Below are 21,608 nucleotides of genomic sequence, written 5' to 3'. Positions count from 1 at the left end.
GATTCAATGAAATCCGGCCTAAGATCATAGTCGAGTTGGCATATGGTCAGATTTTCAGCCATTTCAGCTTACAAGCTTGCACTGTGTGCTTTCCGAGTTAATTCTAATGCTATTTTGCTTAAAGTTTTTAGTGTCATTTTATTTTGAGACTTTTCATTCACTAGACCACTACCTAGACCTTAACGACCTAGATCTACACCTAGAACTAGATCTAGACCTTAACGACCTAGACCTTAAATACCTAGGCATAGACTTTAAAGACCTAGAGCTACAGCTAGAAATAGATCTAGACGTAGATCTAGACCCAGATCTACACCTAGAACTAGATCTAGACCTAGACCTAGATCTAGAACTAGACCTAGACCTACACCAAGAACTAGACCTAGAACTAGACCTAGAACTAGACCTAGAACTAGACCTAGAACTAGACCTAGAACTAGACCTAGAACTAGACCTAGACCAAGATATAGAACTAGTTCTAGACTTAGACGTAAACCTAAACCTAAACCAAGACCTATACCTCTTAATTACTCAAATAGCGAATTCATCATCAATCCATCTGCGTCACTGTTCATCCAAAATCAACCTGAAACTTACTCCCATCCCAATTTTAATGCCAACTTTTCACCAAAAATATTTCTTATCTCATTTTTCTTAATATTCCTTAAATGATTTATATACATAATGAGTTTCCATATTTTTTTAAGTTTCATTCCATCATTCATCAATTATTTCACCTTATCATAATATTGATGTGGAAGTAAATTTTTTTTCATGCTTAACTACACTTCCGTTAATTTCTATCGAACACAAAAATTACATTTCTTCAATTAGTCGTATTTGAAATTCCTTTTTTTTGTTAGCCGATTCAGTTTCATGAAATGAAATGTAAATTTTTTATATAGCAGGTTTAACGTTTCATTTAATTTTTTTCGCTCTAAATAATTTGAGTTATTACTTCTTTTTTTTTTTTTCGTTTAGATGAGGAAGGCAGAGGTTTTTCCATCACAGCACCGAATTAAAGTCATGAATTGATTTGAGAAAGAATTCGGTTTTGTCGTTTATGCTTTTTTCACGTTAAATCATTGGACTCAAAATTATTCATGATTAATTTGATACTGTGAATAATTTTCAATTTTTTTTAGTCACTTACTTTTTTTTGATACAATTTTTTTCTAGTGTTTGTGTTGAATTTTGTGGAGTGGGTGGGAAAATTTTGATATGAACCTCGAGTGACATGAATGAAAAAGGTTTAGTGACGGAGCTTCAAAGGTTCAGTTTAAGCTCATTTGAAAACACCAGTGCTCGAAGCTGACTGTAATTCCGATACAAAGCTTTAATGGCTCATCTTAAGCTGTTTTATTAACATCAGAGCTCAAAGTCAACTCAAATTTTATATGGAATCGAGTTGATTTGAATCATCTTTTCCGTATAAAATCTGACGAATCGAATTCGTGCTCTGGTTAACACCAAATGGAGCTCGCCCCTATTTGACAGCTGTATGTAGACAGAAGCAGCTATTTTAGCCATTGTCATTATCATCATATGGATGCCACTTACAAAAGTGACTTCCATTTGGTGTTAATAAAATAGATTTTTTGGATCCTTGTAAGCTCCATTGTGATTACTTCTTAATTTGTGTCGCTCGGAAACTGACATGGTGAGTAGCTAATTTGATCAATTATGACCATCAATCATAGTTGCAAATCTATTGACAGTTTAACCAATTTTGAATCTAATCAAATAAACATTCCAATTAGATAGTGCCTTTACAACGTTTGTGATAGCTGGGGCTGATTTCTACGATGGTGGTACAATTCAGTGTGGCAAGGTACGGTGCATTATAAGAATACCTAATACAGACAATGACCATGCTCACTTAAATGAACTAAAATACTCCATTTATAAAATTAAGCATGCTCAATTTTACGAGATTACTCATAAGCATCATCCTTAATGGTTCGGGTATACCAATGGTTCAGTGTAGGTTTATCACTTTGCCATATCAGTTGTACCATTGCACCGTATCGTACCAAATCACCACGAGAAAAATCGCCCTGTGTTGTTGTTGAGTTCCAGTTTAAAAGCATTTGTCCTTGTATAATAACTCATTCCCCATACCCAAATGGACAATCACTTCTGACTTGTGTGAACATAAATAAGCTTGACATTTAAATTATCATGAACGACAAGATTCTCTGATTTTTTTAATATAAAATTTTATCAAAGAATTCGCGAAGGCTATCAAAATGATGCGCAACTTTCTATATTAAAAATAGCATCAAGTTTGAAGCTTCATACTCCACGTGGAAAAAAAAGTATATTCTGCACAGATCTAATCATAATCATAATCAAAAAATTGTAGAAATTCCGTAAAAAAAGCCCCACAAATAACTTTGAACTTATAAAACAGCGAAGATACATGCGCGGGTAAACTTATTTGTCATTTCATAAATAGCACAGCATCATTAGCTAGAAATTTTCTATTAAATTAAATTTAATTAATTCAATAATCTCGAAATTCAAATTGCTTTCTCATCTGCGTCATTTGATTTTCATATCAAAATTTTTCCTTTTCGGGTTTGTAAAGTACATAAAAATTTTGTGTGTGTGTGTATATGTGAGGTGAATGAGTACGTATGCGAGTGTGTATGTGATAAATTTGAATGAATAATAAAAAGTAAGAGAGAAATTTTTTTTTTATTTCTTTGATTATTCATGCTTTCAATTATTTTGTTTACTCCGATATTAAATTTATATTTTCAATTATGAAATCATAAATTTTGTTCGTCTTCATTAATGTATGGATGAATACGTACAATATTCACATAAATGGAGAGAAATTAATTCATTATTTTTTTCACATATTTTTTTTTTAATTTTTTAAGATAAATTTAATTTAATTCAATTTTCATGTAATTTTTTTAAGCTTTTAAATGACGTTAAAGCTATCATTTGTCCTTTTTCATTAGAAACGTGTCGGTGTTGTTGGGGAATGGAAATTATTTTGGAATTATTTGATTATTTGTAAATCTTTTAAAAAATGTCAATTTAAAAATTAATCAAATTTGACTTTACTGAGTGACACATATGAAGAAGGCTTCACTAAGTAGCTTTTAAGGCTCAACCAAATCACCAGAATAAGGTCTTTAAATCTGATTTTGTAGTAGAGTTAGGCAAATATTCGAATACAATTTTGCCTAAAGCTACCCCGATCGGCACATATTGAAATGTTGCCACCACGGCGACGAGGTGGCAGTATAATTAAAGCCAAGTGGCTGCCACTTGGCAAATCCGGTTGTTTTCACCAAGTGGCTGCCACTTGGTTCTAAGTAGACTGCCACCTCGTCGCCGTGGTGGCAATATTTCAATATATGCCGATCGGGATACCTTTTAGTTGGTAAGTGAGCTTGTGGACGACCAAAGAACTCTTGGAAAGAAGCTGTCAAAAGAGACAGTATTGCAGTTTGCAGACGGAATTACCAATAGCTAGTCAGTAGTAGATTCAGTAATAAAGCCTTTAGAAGTCATCTGAAGGACGCCATAGATCACAATTAATCTGAACGGCCAGCGAAGGAAGTAAGTAGACAGATCCTTAAAAGCTTCATGACGGACCGTTCTTGATTTCTGTCGCTCAGTTCCAAAGCATTTCCATCCCCATTAAGTGTGATTTTAAATAATTTTCTTACCTAAACATTTCTCATTACTTCATCATTTCATTAAATTTGGAAAACAACTTTTCTTCACATTTTTTTCATTATATTATTATCATTATTCTAGTTATTTTTTTGGATACAGCAGATTCATTTTTATAGTCGGAGTGTGATTACATGATGAGTATTTCAAATGAAATCATTAAAAAGGATAATTAAATGTTAATAGCTTATCGATAATGAGCCCATTTGTCCTATGCATCGTCCTTCATCATCAAATGTGGCGAGCGTGAGACGTGAAAATTTATTGCTCAGCACACCTATGCCATTATTTTGAATAGGATTTGGTTCTATAGATAAAAAAAAGAAATATTCAATGGGGATAATTAGGAGAGAATAGAATTAATTACATTGAATAATCGAGATTAAATTAAATGAAAATATTCGAGGTATAGCTTAATTAAGGAATATAAAGTTTTTTTAAAGGCAGTAATTCAAATGTTGCTATAATTTAAATGTATTTAGGAAAGTCTTACAACAAAAAAATTACGAAAATCTCGAAGGGAATGTTCGAAAATTACGTGACCATAAAAAAGTATGTACCCAACCATTCCAATCCATCATGCTTTGTAACGGAATACCAATTTTAGCTCATGATTTTGTTACAAAGCTTACGATTGTCAAAAATGGGTCTAAAAAGAAGCGTTGGGCCAAGAACAGTTAACCTGCTAAGGTTTCCCGAAGTCTCGTTTTAGAAAAATTCTTGAGACCGGAAAATTCTCGACACCGGGACTGAAACCAAGACAGAGAGTACTCAGAAAGTCTCAGTCACGGTCCCGATATCAGAGATCCTTAAGGCCTGCATTTCCTGCATAAAAGAGGCACATGCTTGCAGTGTTCGGATGTACCTTACCCTTACAGACAAATAGCATGCCTTCATGGTACAGAAAGTCCACTAAAGTGCCTAAATGTGACTTTTTTATCTGTTAAGGTTTCAGTTCGTTCAAATCTGCAGACATGCAATTTCGAACGAATCCAATGAAAAGCTAATAACAACATCACGTAATTTCCGAACGTTTCCTACTCAACATCCCATAAAAAGCTTCAAAAAAACTCACCATCATCAGCAACATTTTCGATGGCATCCGTTCCATCCTTTCGGCGTCGCATTTGTTCGGCAAAATGTGAAATTAAGGCGTCCATCATTGCTGCTTGTCTCGAGAAAATTTGCATCAATTTCGTTACAGTGATTCCATTTTCAACAGCACCAAACTGTTATATATGTATACGGTTTTGTACATGTCAATGCGGTTTTTTTAATTCAATTTTGTTGTTGTTGTTGTCGTTGTTTATTTCCCCACATTTTCAGCAGTCGCAATAGAATGATGTAATGAAGCATGACGGGACGAAAACAAAAAAAAAAAAATATTGAATAAGCATGAAAGTATTCACTCATAATCAATCAAGGGCCAAAAAAGATGGAAACATTGGCAACTTGGCAGCAATGAGCAAATGAGAATTTTTTGGGTGTTTTAAATTAATTTTTACAGTCAACAGAATATGCATCGCAATATCCATTATTATGGTTACAAAATATATATATTTTTTTGCTCACTGCCGCTGTCGCCATCGCATCCATAAATAGACAGTAATGTAATTTTAACAATATAGCAATAAATGTGAATATAAATACAAGGCTTAATATGTAAGCATACACAAACCTGTATAAATAAACAAGGCAAACATTCAGGATCGTCGCTGACAGTTGGCGGTTTACCAAAGTCCCATGAAAAATCTTCATATTTAAGTCCTAGCAGCAGTGTCTGTTTAATAAAGGAATTAACATTAATTAATAAATCGAAAATTGTTGGTCAAATTTGACTGTCATATCCAAAAACTCTAGTCAAATCCCATCATACTCACACTCTCAACATGATCGATGATATAAATTCCCTTCTCATTAATTGCTATCAGAACGGGAATATCCTTTTGTTGAAATAGGCTCATAAGACCTCGAACTGGTTGTTCCACTTGTCCGTGGAAGAAGGCAGCACTGATTGATTCAATAGTTTATAAATTTCATAAAGAAGGACGAATAGAAACAGCATTTTGCAATAACGAGGACATTGTTTCGTGGTGCGATCATAAAAATGAAGAGGTGGAAAACAGTAAAAAGCAATTTAATTAATGAGTTCGTCGTTCAAACAAAAGAGGCTTTGGAGCATTAAAAATACAGTGAAAGAAACAAGACAGAGAATAAGTAACAAAAACAGAATAACAGTGCAAAATGAATGGCACTATCGTTTCTCCTCATTTTCCATTGTTTTATTAGCACAAGCAGTAAGTGAAAAGTGGGTGGATGGCATTTTAGTCTTCATCTTGTTTTTTTGTTATTTATTTATTCATTTTCCTCTCTTTCTCTGTCTTTCCTCATCATCATGACTGAATACTACTATTTATAATTTAAATACAACAAAAATGCTTCATACCCGTAAAATGGAAGTGCCCAACAAAACTCCAAATATTTGCGCATCAATTTTCTCGTCGTTGCTGTTGTTGGTACACGTTTAAATTGTTCTAACAGTCTTACTTCTGCTGATGTTTGTCTACTGTACGGAAGCCATGACCAGCTTGTACTTCTCGCCACATGTGCTGGCAAAAACCTAAATTGATTTTCTCTGAAAATTGTTGAATAAAATTGATTAATTAGGATTGATCATAGACTTAAAATTAGGGTTTGGTAGAGAACAGCGGGGCTGCATCTCCTGCATCTTAGATGGGCAGGCCTGCAGTGTTCGGCTGTATCTTATAGTTCGTCGAAGAACTCGAAGTTGACTCAAATTTTTTATGAAGTTTTTCATACAAAATTCTAGTCGACTTCGAACTCTGGTTTGTCTATAGTTGCAGGTATACAGTTTTTGGCTATTCCTTTCAGAATGTCCAAGAACTCGAAGTTCATGAATCGAATTTTATGAGGAGTCGAGTCAGCCTGAGTCGACTTTTCCATTCAAAATCCGAATCGACTTCGAGCTCTGTCTCTCCATGGCTGCAGACCTGCATTTTGGATGAACTATTCTTAAAACTAAACTTTAACTTACCTAAAATAACTAACAGTATGTGTATGAACATTATATGGTCCTAATTCAATGCGCGCCTGAATTCCGCCTAGCATGATTGAATGAGCTGGTTCCATAATATACCTTCCTAGAAGAACATTATGACGTGCTTCTTCGTATAAAAGCTCTAGTATCCTTGGATCTCTGTTGGCGATAAAAAAATGTCAAAAGAGCAAAAAAACAGAATATTTCATTAAGTAACACAGGAAATGAACAATTTTGATTATGGAAATTTTCATAAATGAAAAAATACAGCAAAGAATTTCAATATAAAGTTTGAAAATTGGCAAAATAATGATGGAAAATATTTTTTCATTAAAGGATGGCTTTGAGTATTAATATTACTTCCATAAAAAAATCATCCCTCGTGTAGTTTATTCATTGACTAGTAAAATTCCCTGTGAAATTCCTTCACAATAAAAAGAGGAGATTAATTAAATTTCTGATCCTTTCAATCGTAACTATTCAGTAACATTAAAACTGTAAAATACGTAAATGTTTATATTGTTTGTCAGCATAAAAACATAAAGCTTTGTTCTCATGGATACAGCTATAGCTATTCTATTTTTATGATGGTTTCTGTTTTTTCGTCAGAAAATTCTAATCTAATGTATTAATCAAGCATAACTTTAGGCAGACTGGAAAACTCGTTCGAATAAAAAAGTGCGAGAATTCATTTTAGTCTGGTATAGGGTTTCTGAAAAACCGCGTTTGTTTTTAGAAAACCGCTTCCAGAAACCCTAGTCTGGTACAGAGGTGGGTAACCTGTGTCAGGGGATTAGCCAGAAAATTTCATTAAGGGTCGGGCCGTTTTTTTTTGTATTTATTTTATAAAAGCAAAATTTAAAAACGTTACAAAATAAACGGAAAACCGTTTATTTAGAACTTTCTGACGAGGGGGCACATACCCTTAATGGCCCCACCTCCTTGCCCCCCTGGCCTGTGTTCTCCGGTATAATTCGTATAATATAGTCCGAATACTTCTTCAAAATGCAATGAATCAAATGCTGTGTGCGATTTCAATTGAAGCTTCACACCAAGATGTGCCGTAGAATAAAAAAGGTTGTCCACCACTGATCTATTATCATACATAAAAGTTGTCTAAGGCAATAAAACTTTAAATACGTTTCACTGCCATTTTTAAAAGTGAATATTTACTAGCAGTCGTGGCCGAGTGGTTAAGGCGTTTGACTCGAAATCAAATTCCCTACGGGAGCGCAGGTTCGAATCCTGCCGGCTGCGGAATTTTTTTTACTTTTTCATTTTTTTGAGTCGTAACTAGAAGAATGACCCGTTAATCATGAAATTTTGTGATCTATCCATTAATTTTTTTACTTTATATCAACAATTCCTCTTTGATACATCTAGAGAGAGAAAAGCTAAAAGCCTTCTCATTGTCTACCTCAATTAAATTTCTAATTACTCACAAAGTATAAAATCCAGAATGTATTATTATCTCATTACATACATAATTTAAAATATCTTCAATTAGAGCATGATAATTTATGCCTAATGAAATCCCACTTAATTATGATAAGCAGTTGAAAGGAATAAAGACTTTTTCCCGTCTAAAAAAAAGTAAAACCACAACACATAGTTGAAGAGCACAAATGGAAGTAATTAAATTGAAATTTTATTCATGCCATTGCGGAATGCCATTTTTCTATTATGTTAAATAAAATAAAAAAAAGTGTTGAGATAAGCATGACAATTAGAGTGAATTGAATTTATGATGCTAAATAATGTGATACATTTGTATTGTTGTGTATTCTTTTCAAGAACCTACACATCAGTATTTCTCTAATCTCATTTTCATCCTCACATGCATGAATATGTGAGGATATACGCTATATATACATTCTTATTATTTCAAATGGATAATGATGTTGAATTTATTACTGTGCAACGCATTGGCATAAAAGGTCAAATTGAGAGCTATTATTAAGGCTTCTTTTTGCGACGATATCCAACAGAATGACAGTTTTTGGACTTTCTTTTTTTAAGGATCGGACCTTTACTGTTGATGTGGAAAGGGTAATAGAACCTTATTTTATGAGAACTGATACTTTAAAAGTCAAGGGCATTATTATAACGAAAATGGAATGGTGAAATGAGTGCTGAAGAAAAAAAAGGATCTTTTGGCATAAAGCTCGATTTTTGTGGCAAAATTATCATGCTTGAATGATTTTTATGCGATTCTCTATGAATCAAATCAGGGGGATTATTAAGGAATAGGAAGTTTTGCGTTATGTAAAGGTTTTGACTGCTGCATACATCCTGGTTAGAATTTTTTGAATTTTATGTATGTATGTAGTAACAAGACCTCCAATTATGCATCTTGGAATAGGATTCCTGTGACGGGTTGCCTACGGCATATCGGGATTAAAGCAGTAAAAGGACATATAGGATATTTTGCCGTATATTTTCGAATAGCCTCGATAGCACAGAGGTAGGAGCATGCAACCAGTAATAGTAGGATCTGGGTTCGAGTCTTACTAGGTATCTGTTGTCCTAGACTCTTTTTTCAGTTAGATCAATACAGAGTTATGGCTTGATTGCAGCGCTTAGTTATTGCCATATTTAATTGAAGTCGATATTAAGTGCCTAGACTGAGATACCCACAGGATGACCTAGTAGTAATCAGTGTGACAGTATCAGACTTTGTAAATGATAAGAAATCTCGAAGAAGACCAAAGAATTCTTGGATTGCAAGTGTAGGACGCTTAAATCCTTAAAATTCCAAACTGAAAGATGTTCTCGAAGGATATAACCGGCTTTATACGTTCTCTCCAAGCTTCAATTGTCCCACATGACCCCCCCGCCAAGGAAGTAAGCAAGAAGACTAAAACAAAAGCTATCATGATAAACTAAGGCACATGGTCATCCTGAAGATTCCAATTACTCAAAATTTTCCATCAAATGCCAATGCCCCCTTAATCAAAATAAATTATCTAAATGATATGTCTATGCACCCAACTATCCACACAACCCATACAAAACATAATCATTTGCCCTTACTTAATTTTCTCCTCATCTCGTCTCGAATAGAAAATATTTCTCCTTAATGTCGTCATTGGATCGTCAGAACATTTTTCAAGCTCATTCCCATGTGAATTTTTCTCAAGTAGATTTGACCATGCCACACGTACAGCATACGGTCGATGATGTGGCTTAAGTTGTATCTCTAAAAGTGAACTCGACATCCATAGTCCAAAAACACTTTGTGCTAACAATTTATTTGATATTCCTAATTCTTCACAGCCGAGTGCAGCAGCCAGCATTACTTGTGCCGGACATTGAGCTGTCCCCTCTATCTCCATATGTACAGCTATTCGTGACATAAGATATACTACTGTCGGTATCACCTGTAATGAAATTTAAGTGGCATTAATGTTGTGTCTATGCTGCATAAAATTCAATTAATAATCACCTTTTGCATTGGTCGTGGTATTGATTGATTTGTATTACCATTATATCCACTTGTCGTCGTTGACGCTGCTGCCGATGAAATGTTTGATGCCGTTGTATTACCATAACTTCCAAAATTATTATTGTTACTAATTAAGTTATTATTATTACTACTTGATATATTTGCTGATTGTTGATGCATTAAATGTTGCGGCTGTTGTTGTTGCTGCTGCTGTTGCTGGCCATCTTGATTATTATTACCTAACTGTGTTGTTTGCTGATAATTATTATTTGTACTTGTGCTTGGACCTGCAAAAAAAAAAGACATAAAATTTCATGAATGAGCAAAAAAAAGTTTTTCAGACAGTCGCAATAATTTATGAAAAAAAATGAGAATAAAATGTATATCCTTGTGCTTTTTTTTTATCAATGCTATAGGCGACTAGCTTCTGCTTCAAAATGTCCTATTACAAAGTTTCGCATTTCGCCTTTCAACTGAAAAAGTTGAAACTTTTCATTCCATCTTTTTTTTCATTTTCATTGCCATGAGTCATGACATTTAAAACTTAACAAAGTTCAATAATAATTAATGTGAAATGTCAGTGTACATTTGGGGCTTAGAATAACTATTTTTGTCTGTGTTGACTTAAGGTCGATGAGAAAAATGTTGTGAATGGAGGTTTACAATCACAAAATATAAACATGACTATGTATGTTTAATTGTCCTAGACATAACATGATAGGAGGGTGGTGAGATTTATATTGTTTTAACCTTTAAAAAAGACTCTGGCTTTTTATGACATATTGAGGTTTAGGCTTCGCTAAGGAGACATGTGAATAATGACTATTAAAAGAATTTGTAGCGTCAGACTGCCACACTCAGTAGAACTACGGTGCATAGAGCAATCAAAACTTGTATGCTTTAATGACATTATTGTCTGCAGCTTACAAAGCAAGGCTTGAATTCAATTCGAATTTTAAATGTAATTCATCAAGTCAAGTCGACTATTCCTTACAAAAATAGTCAAATTCGAGCTCTGCTGCAAAGGAAGGCTCTGAGCCTGTCAAGTCTAATAGAATCTATGATCGTGGTGGTGCAATAATTAGGTAACGAAGTAACAAACCATTCTATCACTGAGTCACATGCGACATCATTAAAGATGGTATTTAAAATTCAAAGACAATTAGTACAGTAAGTACTTTTCATAAAAGTACATGTAAGGCTCAAGAACCTTCTTCATTTGAGTCGATCGAGAATGTAAGTTCAATAAGTACAGTGGTTTACGATGCCATATGATCATTATCATCACTCATGTCTTGCTTGGGTTTAAGAATTTAGCAAACATGACATTTAATCGACTAGGAGTCAAAGAGCTTGCTTAAGACTGAAAGCAACGCACCCAAACATGCTCATCCAGTATATTTAAACATGCAAGAGAGCAAAGGCGTTTGCAATCATGATGCTCAAGCACATGTTAGTTAGTCATGACATCCAGTCATAATCAAATCATTTACCAACTCTGATATTTTTAACGAAAAATAATACTTTGCAATTCTTTATGAAACTAAAGAATAGACTAAAAAAATACCAAAAAAAGAATAAAATATCAGAAAGAAGAAAAGTTGCTGAGTGAAGCTTAAAAAAAGTAAAATTCAGGATATCATACAAACAAAAAAGAGTAAAAGGAGGAAAAAAGGATTTCACTTCTTTCAAATAATGTTGCAAAGTATTTTTTTTTCTATGTACACGCAAAAACGTCCTTTTCCTTTTTTTTATGCTTCTTCAGGTTCTTGTTGAAAAAAAGGACTATGAAAGTCAAATATGAAAAATCTCATTTCTTTGCTGGAGATTATTCGACGATATCATGGCTGATTTTTTTTTGCCTTGCCTCAATTTCTTTTGTGAAAGTCTTAATGTAAAGATTCACAGTAGGTTAATCTTTATGTGGAAATTGTAGGCTTGAGTTAGAAAAAATTGCGAGAAAAAGGGTTCAAAATAAAGAAAAAAATGATGTTGGATTTTAAGGATTGCCCGAGCAGCACAGATGAAGAATTGTCCGTCATGGAGCTTTTAAAGCTTCTCTTAAACTTTTTTATTAGCATCAAACAGAATTCGTCCTTAAGTAGTGGCAAATAACAGCCAAATGACGGACTCTTCTTGATTTGTGCCGCTCGGGATGAGACATTTTAAATAGGGATGGAAAAAAATGTAAACACATCTGACCTTGAAGAAATTTACATTATTTAAAATGCATGGATTTAGTAAAGTACTTTAAAAATTTGACAGAGATTTGTAATCTCAATATTATTTATGTCACGTAACAGCACACGTAATCCAAATTCAAATATAAAAGACATCAAAACCATAAGAGATTTTAATATATGAAGACAGCCTACACACACTTAATTTTGACGATTGTCATGGTGATTACATTGAAGGATTTTTCTTAGAGGGAACCACAATTTGAGTCAAATCATGTAATTAGTGAAATGTAGAGCATGAAATAGATATTTTGAATTCAAGGAATTGACTGAAATTTCTTGTTTAAACCCGGTAGGCACAAATTATTATTTAGGGCCGCTAAGGGTCTGTCATGTGACGTTCAATTGACAATTTTCATGATAATTGCCACTTGGATGCTACATATGGAGCTTCCATCCAGCTGTAAATAGACTTTCATCTGGTTGCGACGTGGCCTCCATCTGATTGCCATGTGGCCTTCATCTGGTTGCCATGTGGCCTCCATCTGGTTGCCATGTGGCCTCCATCTGGTTACCATGTAGCCTCCATCTGGTTGCCATGTGGCCTTCATCTGGTTACCATGTGGCCTCCATCTGGTTACCATGTGGCCTCCATCTGGCTGCCATAAATAGCATGCATCGATCGGCAAAATGTCATCATAGTTCTCATGACCTGCAATTCATAGACATCAAGTCTACTACATTCGACCAAAAAATTCATTCTGCACAACCCCGCCGCGACAAAAGACAATATAAAAATTCCTAAGTAGGACATCTCATTTTATATGGCAGTAAAAAGTTTCTATGATAAAAACATCCAAATATCGAACCAACAGACCATAGCAATAACATTTTTTTTTGTTGTTGATTATTTTATGCATATTAATTTATAGTTGAAAGTAGGATAACCTTATTTATATCAACATAAAAAATATTATCATTTATCATAAAAATGGCAAGGTTTATGATTATTTTGATGGGATCATTTAGAAAGTTTATGTTTTTGTGAAATAAACCGGAGCACATTTTTTTATATGAAAGATTGTGGAATCTTAACACTTTTTTGGGGGTATAAGGATTTGTATTTCGTTAAGAAATATTTTTTATATTCACACCGTTTTCACGTTGCTTCAGAAAAAGCAAAAAACTTTCGTTTTCATACAAAATTTTAAAACCAATGGTTAATACGATTTTTAAAAAGTTGAACATTGCATGAAAACTATCAAACATGTGCCAAGCGTAGCTTGGCCTGTCCGCTGGAGCTTGGTCCCTCAAACCTGTGCCAAGCGAAGCTTGGCCTACCCGCTGGAGCCTAATCCCTCAAACATGTGCCAAGCGAAGCTTGGCCTACCCGCTGGAGCCTGATTCCTGAAACATGTGCCAAGCGAAGCTTGGCCTACCCGCTGGAGCCTGATTCCTGAAACATGTGCCAAGCGAAGCTTGGCCTACCCGCTGGAGCCTGATTCCTGAAACATGTGCCAAGCGAAGCTTGGCCTACCCGCTGGAGCCTGATCCCTCAAACATTTGCCAAGCGAAGCTTGGCCTACCCGCTGGAGCCTGATTCCTGAAACATGTGCCAAGCGAAGCTTGGCCTACCCGCTGGAGCCTGATCCCTCAAACATTTGCCAAGCGAAGCTTGGCCTACCCGCTGGAGCCTGATCCCTCAAACATTTGCCAAGCGAAGCTTGGCCTACCCGCGAGACTTTTATGGAACGGTGTGAATATATCCGCATTGGGTTTCTACCCGATACACTAGTTTGGGATTGAGGAGTCGTATTCAGAAGAGCACAAATTAGTTGATCGATCAAATATTCGGCCCAGACAGGAAAAAATCGGCCATCATGTCGGATTCAATGATTTAGAGCCAATTAATCAATCTAAGCCAATTAATCAATCCAAAATTCAGCTCCAGGCTTGTGGAACTGCGGGACTCTGACTTGATGAACCAGAGTCATATCCAAGTCAATTAATTAATCCAAAATCGGTTTCAGGCTGACGAGACTCTGGTTTGGTGTCGAATTGAGTTTACCAGAGTCATGCCAACCTGGTGTCGGATTTTGGATCAATTAAACGATGCAAAAAGAACAAATAAGTTAATCAATCGCAGAGTAAGCGTGATTCTGACTTCGTGCGGAATACTGAGTGTCAGATTGACTTCAACCTGATATCAACTTGATCAACCTGATTTTGAATCGATTAACTAATCCGAATAGCATCAACCATTATTTCAATTCTCTGGTGATATTGATTTAATTCCAGTTACAGACTAAATCTAGGGCCATGTCAGAGTTACGTCGGTCTGGTGCCTGATTTTGGATTGATTAATCAACTCGAGCTATTTTGGCGACTTGTTCTTTTCTCAAATTAACTTTTTTATGCAAAATCCGAGCCGAATTCGAGTTCTACGTTACAGAAACCGAAAGCATGTGACTTTGCACATCAATAACAAATGAACCCCCATTTGTAATCCTTGAATTTGATTTCTCTTGAAACCATATTATGAACTATGAACAAGGTCCCCAAAATACACAATAAAATTATTGATCGAAATTCGTCTACGCATTAAAATTTTCTTGAAACGCATCTGTCAATAAACCGAAAATACAATCATTTTCAACCAATCAAATATTCATTAAATTTTATGGTCTCGAGACAATTACGTATATCGCATTGTCAGCTCAAAATAAATAGAGAAATTTTCATTCCTTCCTTCTTTTATATATAAAAGACCTTTTATCCTTTAGTATTATGACAGCATTGAAAATTTGCGGTAAATATTGCGAAAAGACATTTTTGACATTTTATGATAATTGTAAAGTTCCATTAACTTTTTTGACAGAAACTGTGTGGGATAAAAAATGATGAAATTTGATGATGATAATGAAAAATTTTCCTCAGCTTTGAGGTTTTCTTGGAAAATTTCCCATAAATTTTCCTAATAAATTGAAAGAAGAATTCCCAAAACTTTCCTTAAAGTTTTTAATAAAAAATAAAATTTGAAGCATGATTAAAAAAAGTTTCAGAATCACCAAAAATTTGCTGTCAAGTCACCCACGTAAAACAGCTCAAAGTATACAAAATTTCAGCTTGCAGACTTTTTTTCATTAACGAACTTTTTACCATGATACAAAGAATGCTTTTTCATGAATACTAATCATGTCTAAAAGAACAAGAAATCAATGAAAAATTTTCAAGACAAATATTTGAATTCTTGTCGTCTAGAGACAGAACAATTTTTTTGATTTTTCATTATAACATTCTATTAATAATTTTTTATGGAATTTAATTTAATATAACAGAATATTTTTACTAAATAAATATATTTATGTAATGTTTAATATTTATGTAGGCCTATGGCAAATTTAAAGAATGTTATCGAAAATGCTTTATTAGTTTTATGGGGTCATTCAGTCAGGAGTGTAGTCAGAACATTTTTTGAAGAGGGGTTAAGGGGTTTTTAATGAAAATTATTGAATTTTTCCAAAAATTTTTAGTCAGACAATTTTGAACTGAATTTGAAAAAAAATGGCAAGCTCGACTTCTTATCCAACTAGACCACCAGACGGTCTTGCTTTCTGTTATTAGATACCGCGAAAAATCGATTCTTTTGAACTTCCCCACACGGGAATGAGGGCGTCATTAGGAGAGGGTCTCACTTCTCACTTCTCACTTCTGTCCCTTCTCTCATCACTCCTCACTCCTTCACCGTGGACAATTTCTTCATTATTTAAGGTGCCACAAAATCCCAACCTCATCTGCTTAGAGCATCACGTAATAAGTGAATGAATCCTTTCATCTAATCTAAATGGAATGGGTTATTCATCTTGTTGCTATGCCTCAATCGAGACAGAACACTACATGCGGTTCATAGAATTTCAATTTTTTTGGACTGCATAGAGGTTGTCCACCATATCTCCTCAATTAACCACTTAATATCACATTGCTGTTAGGGACGAATTCAGTTAAGTGTAGGGGTTTGGGAGTCGGTGTTTGAAGGTCAACCCTAACTCTACTTTTCTGGAAAAACTGTTCTTTGCTAGAAAATTTGCAAGAATTGCTAAATCTTTTTGAGACAAAAATCTGATGATCTCCCTCAAGTTTTGCGTTCTGGATACGTCGCGGATGGCTGCTATCTGTACTTTTCGCCTATGCTGTTGTGTTACAACAAAACCCCAAAATGTCCCGATTTTTCAATTAGCAAATTCGATAGAAAATTTGTAATTTTAAACAATTTTTTTTGGACGAGCTATAGTCGACTAATTTCGACTTCGAATTCTGCTATATAGTGCCAAACTTAGTGAAAATTAGGTAGTCACCCTAGGCTTCACCCGAGTGCAATTTTTAGATGAAAAAAATTCATTCCTGGCCTATCGTGCACCCCTGACTCTTTCCTTTTCATAAATCATATTACAAACTATTCATGGCCATTCTCATATAGTAACAATATTTTCATGTCACAATTTTTATCCGAAAAAAAGCATAATTTTTTATGTAAACAATTTCCTGTACAAAGCAACAAATTATGTTTAAAAAAAAAAAAAATAAAAAACAAGTTTGTTGCTTAAAAATATGACAAATTTATGCAGATTGAAAGTTTTTAAAATGAACTCTTGCGATATTTATGTAAAAATATTTCATCATATTTTGCTGCATTTGCATATTCAGTCAAAAAAAATGTAGCTGCGATATCCATGCATGTTCATGTTATGTATATTTTATAAAAAAGAAAAAAATATCGCTAAAATTCCGAATAAATAGACAAGTGATATGGAGATAAATGTATGCAAAAAACAGAATTTATTAATAAATGTTTCCATGCATAAGCGAAGCTCACCAACGAAAAAAAAAATATCCATAAAACTTAACCGATAGAAGCATGTGACACAAGCCATATTTCAATACATTTTCCCCGATATACCCAATTAATTTATTCATGTAACGTTCGGTTTAAATTGATAATGATAAAAAATTTGGTCAATAAAATTCACCACAAAATGCTAAAAATTATGCTGGAACATATTGCATTTCGATCATGTTGTACTGCATGTGTGATATATGCAAAATATATATGTGAAACCAAGAATGTTTGAGCAATGGTTCGAGAGTTATTTGTCTCTGTTTCTTCTTATGGCTGTTTTTTATGATGTGATGGGGTTATGAATAGCATATGCAGCAATTTTGTGTTGTTATTGGAATGTGGTGGATTTTTTTTGTGTCGCAGAAAATAAAGTTAAATGGATAAAAATGCAACGAAAGGACTGGCGAAGCGAAATTGATCAAGGGAAGGAACATTTGCAAGAGGGATGCAAAAATCACTGCAAGGGCGTAACTAGACATTTTTAGAGGAGGATCCGTTTTCACTTGTGAATATATTGAATTTGTTCAGATTGAAAAATCAGTTTTATGGATTTTTGTATTGTATTTTTGTATGGATTGCCAAAACCGTGAATTTAGTGAATTTAGTGATTTTCTCAAGAAAAACCCATTGAAAATTAAAGTTATTTCTCCAAAAAAGGGAATTTGACCCCAAATCTGTCACCTAAATACACCCCTGTAGAACTGATTACAAACAGAGACAAAATCTGGAAGACTCAGTGGAATTTGCATGAGAATTAAGCAAAAACACACGAATATCACAAGCCCTAACATGTAAAGAGCATGCTTTTACTTTACAGAAAGACCATTACGGTACCTAAGAGCGGTTTCTTTGCGGTCATGGCTGTCGATTAATTTATCAAAAATCTTACAGAAGGCCAACGTGACTTTAGCACTGCAAAATTTCAACCGAATCTGGTACTAAGTCAAAGTTATCCACTCTCAAGCCGGATTTTTGATCGATTAACCGATTTCCCATGCAGGCTAGAAAGACTTTGATAGGTATGATCAAACATGGTAGCGAAAAAGCAGCCGCGGAGTAGTGTTTAGAGCGTGAGACAACTGACTTGAACGACTCGTTCTCTATATTAGGGAAATGGTGCATTTTCGATGTACCTTTAAATACATTGGTATACCTTGGGTCATGCAACTAGTTTACACACTAGTTTAGGTAGATATGCTCATTTTCTCTTAGATTTTGTGTTATTCAGCATAGTTTAACCTTGAATTTACATCAAAAACTTTGATAAAACTTATCTATGCAGAGCTCAGTGAATTAAGAACAGCCCATTAGAAACAAAAACAAAATCTACATTTCAGATATCATTCCCAAAACTATTCTTCAACTTTGCAATCAAGAACATCATGATAACCACATACATAACTATAATTCCATATTGAATAACTTCCTTAAAATCCAAAAGAAACAATCAGATACTCAACTGTATCCCCATCCCACACAATATCCAAAATGATATGCTTTTATTAAAACATCTCAAAACTACAAAACAATTACGGAAGGCTTCAAGTTGTCTTGCGGATATTATTATTATTATTTGGTTTGTCCGGACTAAAAAGTTTTGCTGCATTGGATTCATAGTAAACAATGAGCAGAATACAAAAAGGAGGAGAGATAGTAAGCGAAAAAGGGAATAGTTTGAAAAACGGATATAAACTTAATTATTACAGTCACAAAATTCATTTAAAATTTTTCATCTTCAAAGCTCCAACTTCTCAGTTCATTCGAAGAAGAAGCAATTAAAGTTAAATTAAAGATGATGTAGGAGCTACAAAACGGATTGCTATTATAAAGTGAAGGGAAAAGTTTCAATAGAAGAAGTATGGAAGGGAGAAAATAAGAAGTTGAGCCACATTTATGAAAAAAAAAGGCATCTACATAAATATGTTCATTATAAACGGAGGAGAATGGAAACAGAAACAGAAAGGAACGATGAGCTTCTCATGTTCATGTTGTTGAAATAAGATACTTTCAATTCCCTCTAGGGTACTTTTTCATACTACTGTAAAACGACAACAGAACTTGCCTTCTTCTTCATTTCTTGGCTTTACACAACTCGAGTATTTACTTATGCTTTAGTTCTTTAACAATAACGATAAAGAATGAAATGGATAAAAAATCCTTTATCTTAAATACATGAAACTTCTTTTTTTTTTATATCCTCTGTGTCTGCATTTTTAAATCGAATTCTTCTGTCTGCATATTTTTTTGGAAATAAGGAATGAACATTTATATGCCACAGTTTTGTATAGTTCAAAGACTTAAAAATATTTTGCTTTTTGCATCTCATCATCAGATTTGTAATTTTAAACTTAACAAAATGTTCTCTTTGGGGTTGTCTGTAGAATGACTGTCTGGATAAGATAAAAGGAAATTCATGTTTTTTTGGAATTTTTGTCTACTGTATAATTAGCAATTTAGGTCCAACAATTTTCTCTCTTTTTATGCTTTGCATTTTGAAACCTTAAATTGTCTACACATAACATAAAATTACGTGGAAAATGTGCGATGTGAAAGATTACATTTATGACTTTGATCCTTTAGATGAATAAAAATCAAAACACGTAGTCGAATGTGATTTGGTGATGTTATGTCAATCTCGTGGAGTGAAATTCTCATCTGTAGCTATACATTTTATCAAAATTTGAAAAGTCTGCATACAAAATTTTGAGAAATTTAGCTTTAAATATCAAAATATGACAAGGCACACCTAAACTAAGACATTGTATTTGGCTAGGTATTGCTTAGTGTAGGTCATGAAAAAGCAAATATAAATCTAGCAATAAGAGATGTTGCCTAGCTATGGACAAGGCCTAGCTATGTCAGCACTTGATAGTGGCAATGGGAAATTGAAATTATCACACGGAAGCAAGCCATAGAGCCAACGGTAGACACCATCTGAGTGTGTCTCTAGATCACTATTGCTCTGTTTGGTCAGTAAAGTAAATAAGTATGTTTGCTTATTAAAGGCAAAATTTAGCAAGATATGATTGGACATCATAAGGTAGCAAAGAGCGTGGTTAGAACAAGCAAAGAGCATGGTTTCAAGAGCTTGCTCTATTCAAATATACTAATTTAATATGCTCGCAAGAGGGTTCTTAGCTAAAACTGCTCTTAAGAGCATGATCTTTGCCTGTTAGGGTAACTGACAATAGACAGAACATTTAAATGTTCAAATAAGTACACAACAGTGAATCTATATAAATCTAAACAGTACCCAACTTTTCACAAAGTAAAGAATCCAAAAAAAATTTCTAATATTAAGTTTCAAACTCGTACACAGTTTTTAATAAAATTATTTAAGTTGTGAAAAATTTCTGAATAAATAAAAGAAGTACTTTCAAACATTTGCTCAAGAATAATAAAATCAATTTCTAAATGAATTCATGAAAGTTTTTCAGTGACTAGACTTGAGTATTCTTTGCATTTAAAATTCTACAGAATTCATTAGTTTATGATCGAGTTCATGCTGTGGATTTTATTATGAAGCCATGAGTTTTAAACTGATTATAAAATACAAAAGATTGTCAGCGTTCAAATATTGATAATTTTATTCTTGAGGATGTCCTCTAGTTTAAACATTGCTGTATATTCGAATGACACAAGTTGGTTAATCGATCTAAAATTCGATATCAGGTCAGCGTGACTCAGATTTGGTGCCCGGAGACAAAAAGCATCCGGAGTCGGCATGCCATCCGGGGTCGACTTGTCATCTGGAGTCGACATGACATCAAGAGTCGACATGTTATCCAGAGTCGACATGTCATCCGAAGTCGGCTTGACATCCGGAGTCGACATGTCATCCGAAGTCGGCATATCATCCGGAGTCGATATGTCATCCGGAGTCGCCATATCATCCGGAGTCGATATGTCATCCGGAGTCGCCATATCATCCGGAGTTGACATGTCATCCGGAGTTGACATGTCATCCGGAGTTGACATGTCATCCGGAGTTGACATGTCATCCGGAGTCGACATGACATCAAGAGTCGACATGTTATCCAGAGTCGACATGTCATCCGAAGTCGGCTTGACATCCGGAGTCGACATGTCATCCGAAGTCGGCATTGTCAGATTTTAACCGAATCCAGCAAGTCGCCCTGAAATTCCATAATCATTCCTAATTTTCATATCCATTAAACCCATAAAAACAAAAAGCATATGACACTAAACCTTTTTTTACAATTTAAAAACATTTTCAATTTTTGTTCAACATTCTATTTACATTTAGTTCATTACAGATTCAGTTAGTTCGCTTAATGTTGGACATTTCCATTTAGCTGCCATTTGCAAATT

At 34.3% G+C, this 21,608-nt stretch overlaps 1 protein-coding gene and 1 non-coding gene across 2 annotated transcripts in view; one reads left to right on the top strand and one right to left on the bottom strand.

The window, feature by feature from the left end:
* Window positions 1-3,382: 3,382 nt before the first annotated feature.
* Window positions 3,383-21,608, bottom strand: part of Bili (FERM domain-containing protein 8 Bili) — a 68,925-nt gene continuing 50,699 nt past the window's right edge. The window contains exons 4-11 of the mRNA XM_070645470.1: window positions 10,200-10,486; window positions 9,788-10,134; window positions 6,752-6,913; window positions 6,143-6,331; window positions 5,577-5,706; window positions 5,375-5,476; window positions 4,772-4,925; window positions 3,383-4,003 (exon numbers count right to left, since the gene is read on the bottom strand). Of these exons, the coding sequence (XP_070501571.1) occupies window positions 3,876-4,003; window positions 4,772-4,925; window positions 5,375-5,476; window positions 5,577-5,706; window positions 6,143-6,331; window positions 6,752-6,913; window positions 9,788-10,134; window positions 10,200-10,486 (1,499 nt within the window). The 3' untranslated portion in view covers window positions 3,383-3,875. The remainder of the gene's footprint in view (window positions 4,004-4,771; window positions 4,926-5,374; window positions 5,477-5,576; window positions 5,707-6,142; window positions 6,332-6,751; window positions 6,914-9,787; window positions 10,135-10,199; window positions 10,487-21,608) is intronic.
* On the top strand, window positions 7,930-8,011 carry TRNAS-CGA (transfer RNA serine (anticodon CGA)). The gene has a single exon. It is a non-coding gene; the product is annotated as a tRNA-Ser (tRNA).

The sequence above is a fragment of the Chironomus tepperi genome, unplaced genomic scaffold (genome assembly GCF_022539635.2).
Source record: "Chironomus tepperi strain 1889 unplaced genomic scaffold, CSIRO-AGI_Ctep_v1 contig_33, whole genome shotgun sequence".
NCBI classification, from domain to species: Eukaryota; Metazoa; Arthropoda; class Insecta; order Diptera; family Chironomidae; genus Chironomus; species Chironomus tepperi.
Note: the sequence above shows the minus strand (reverse complement) of the source record. Positions and strands in the feature narration are given on the sequence as shown.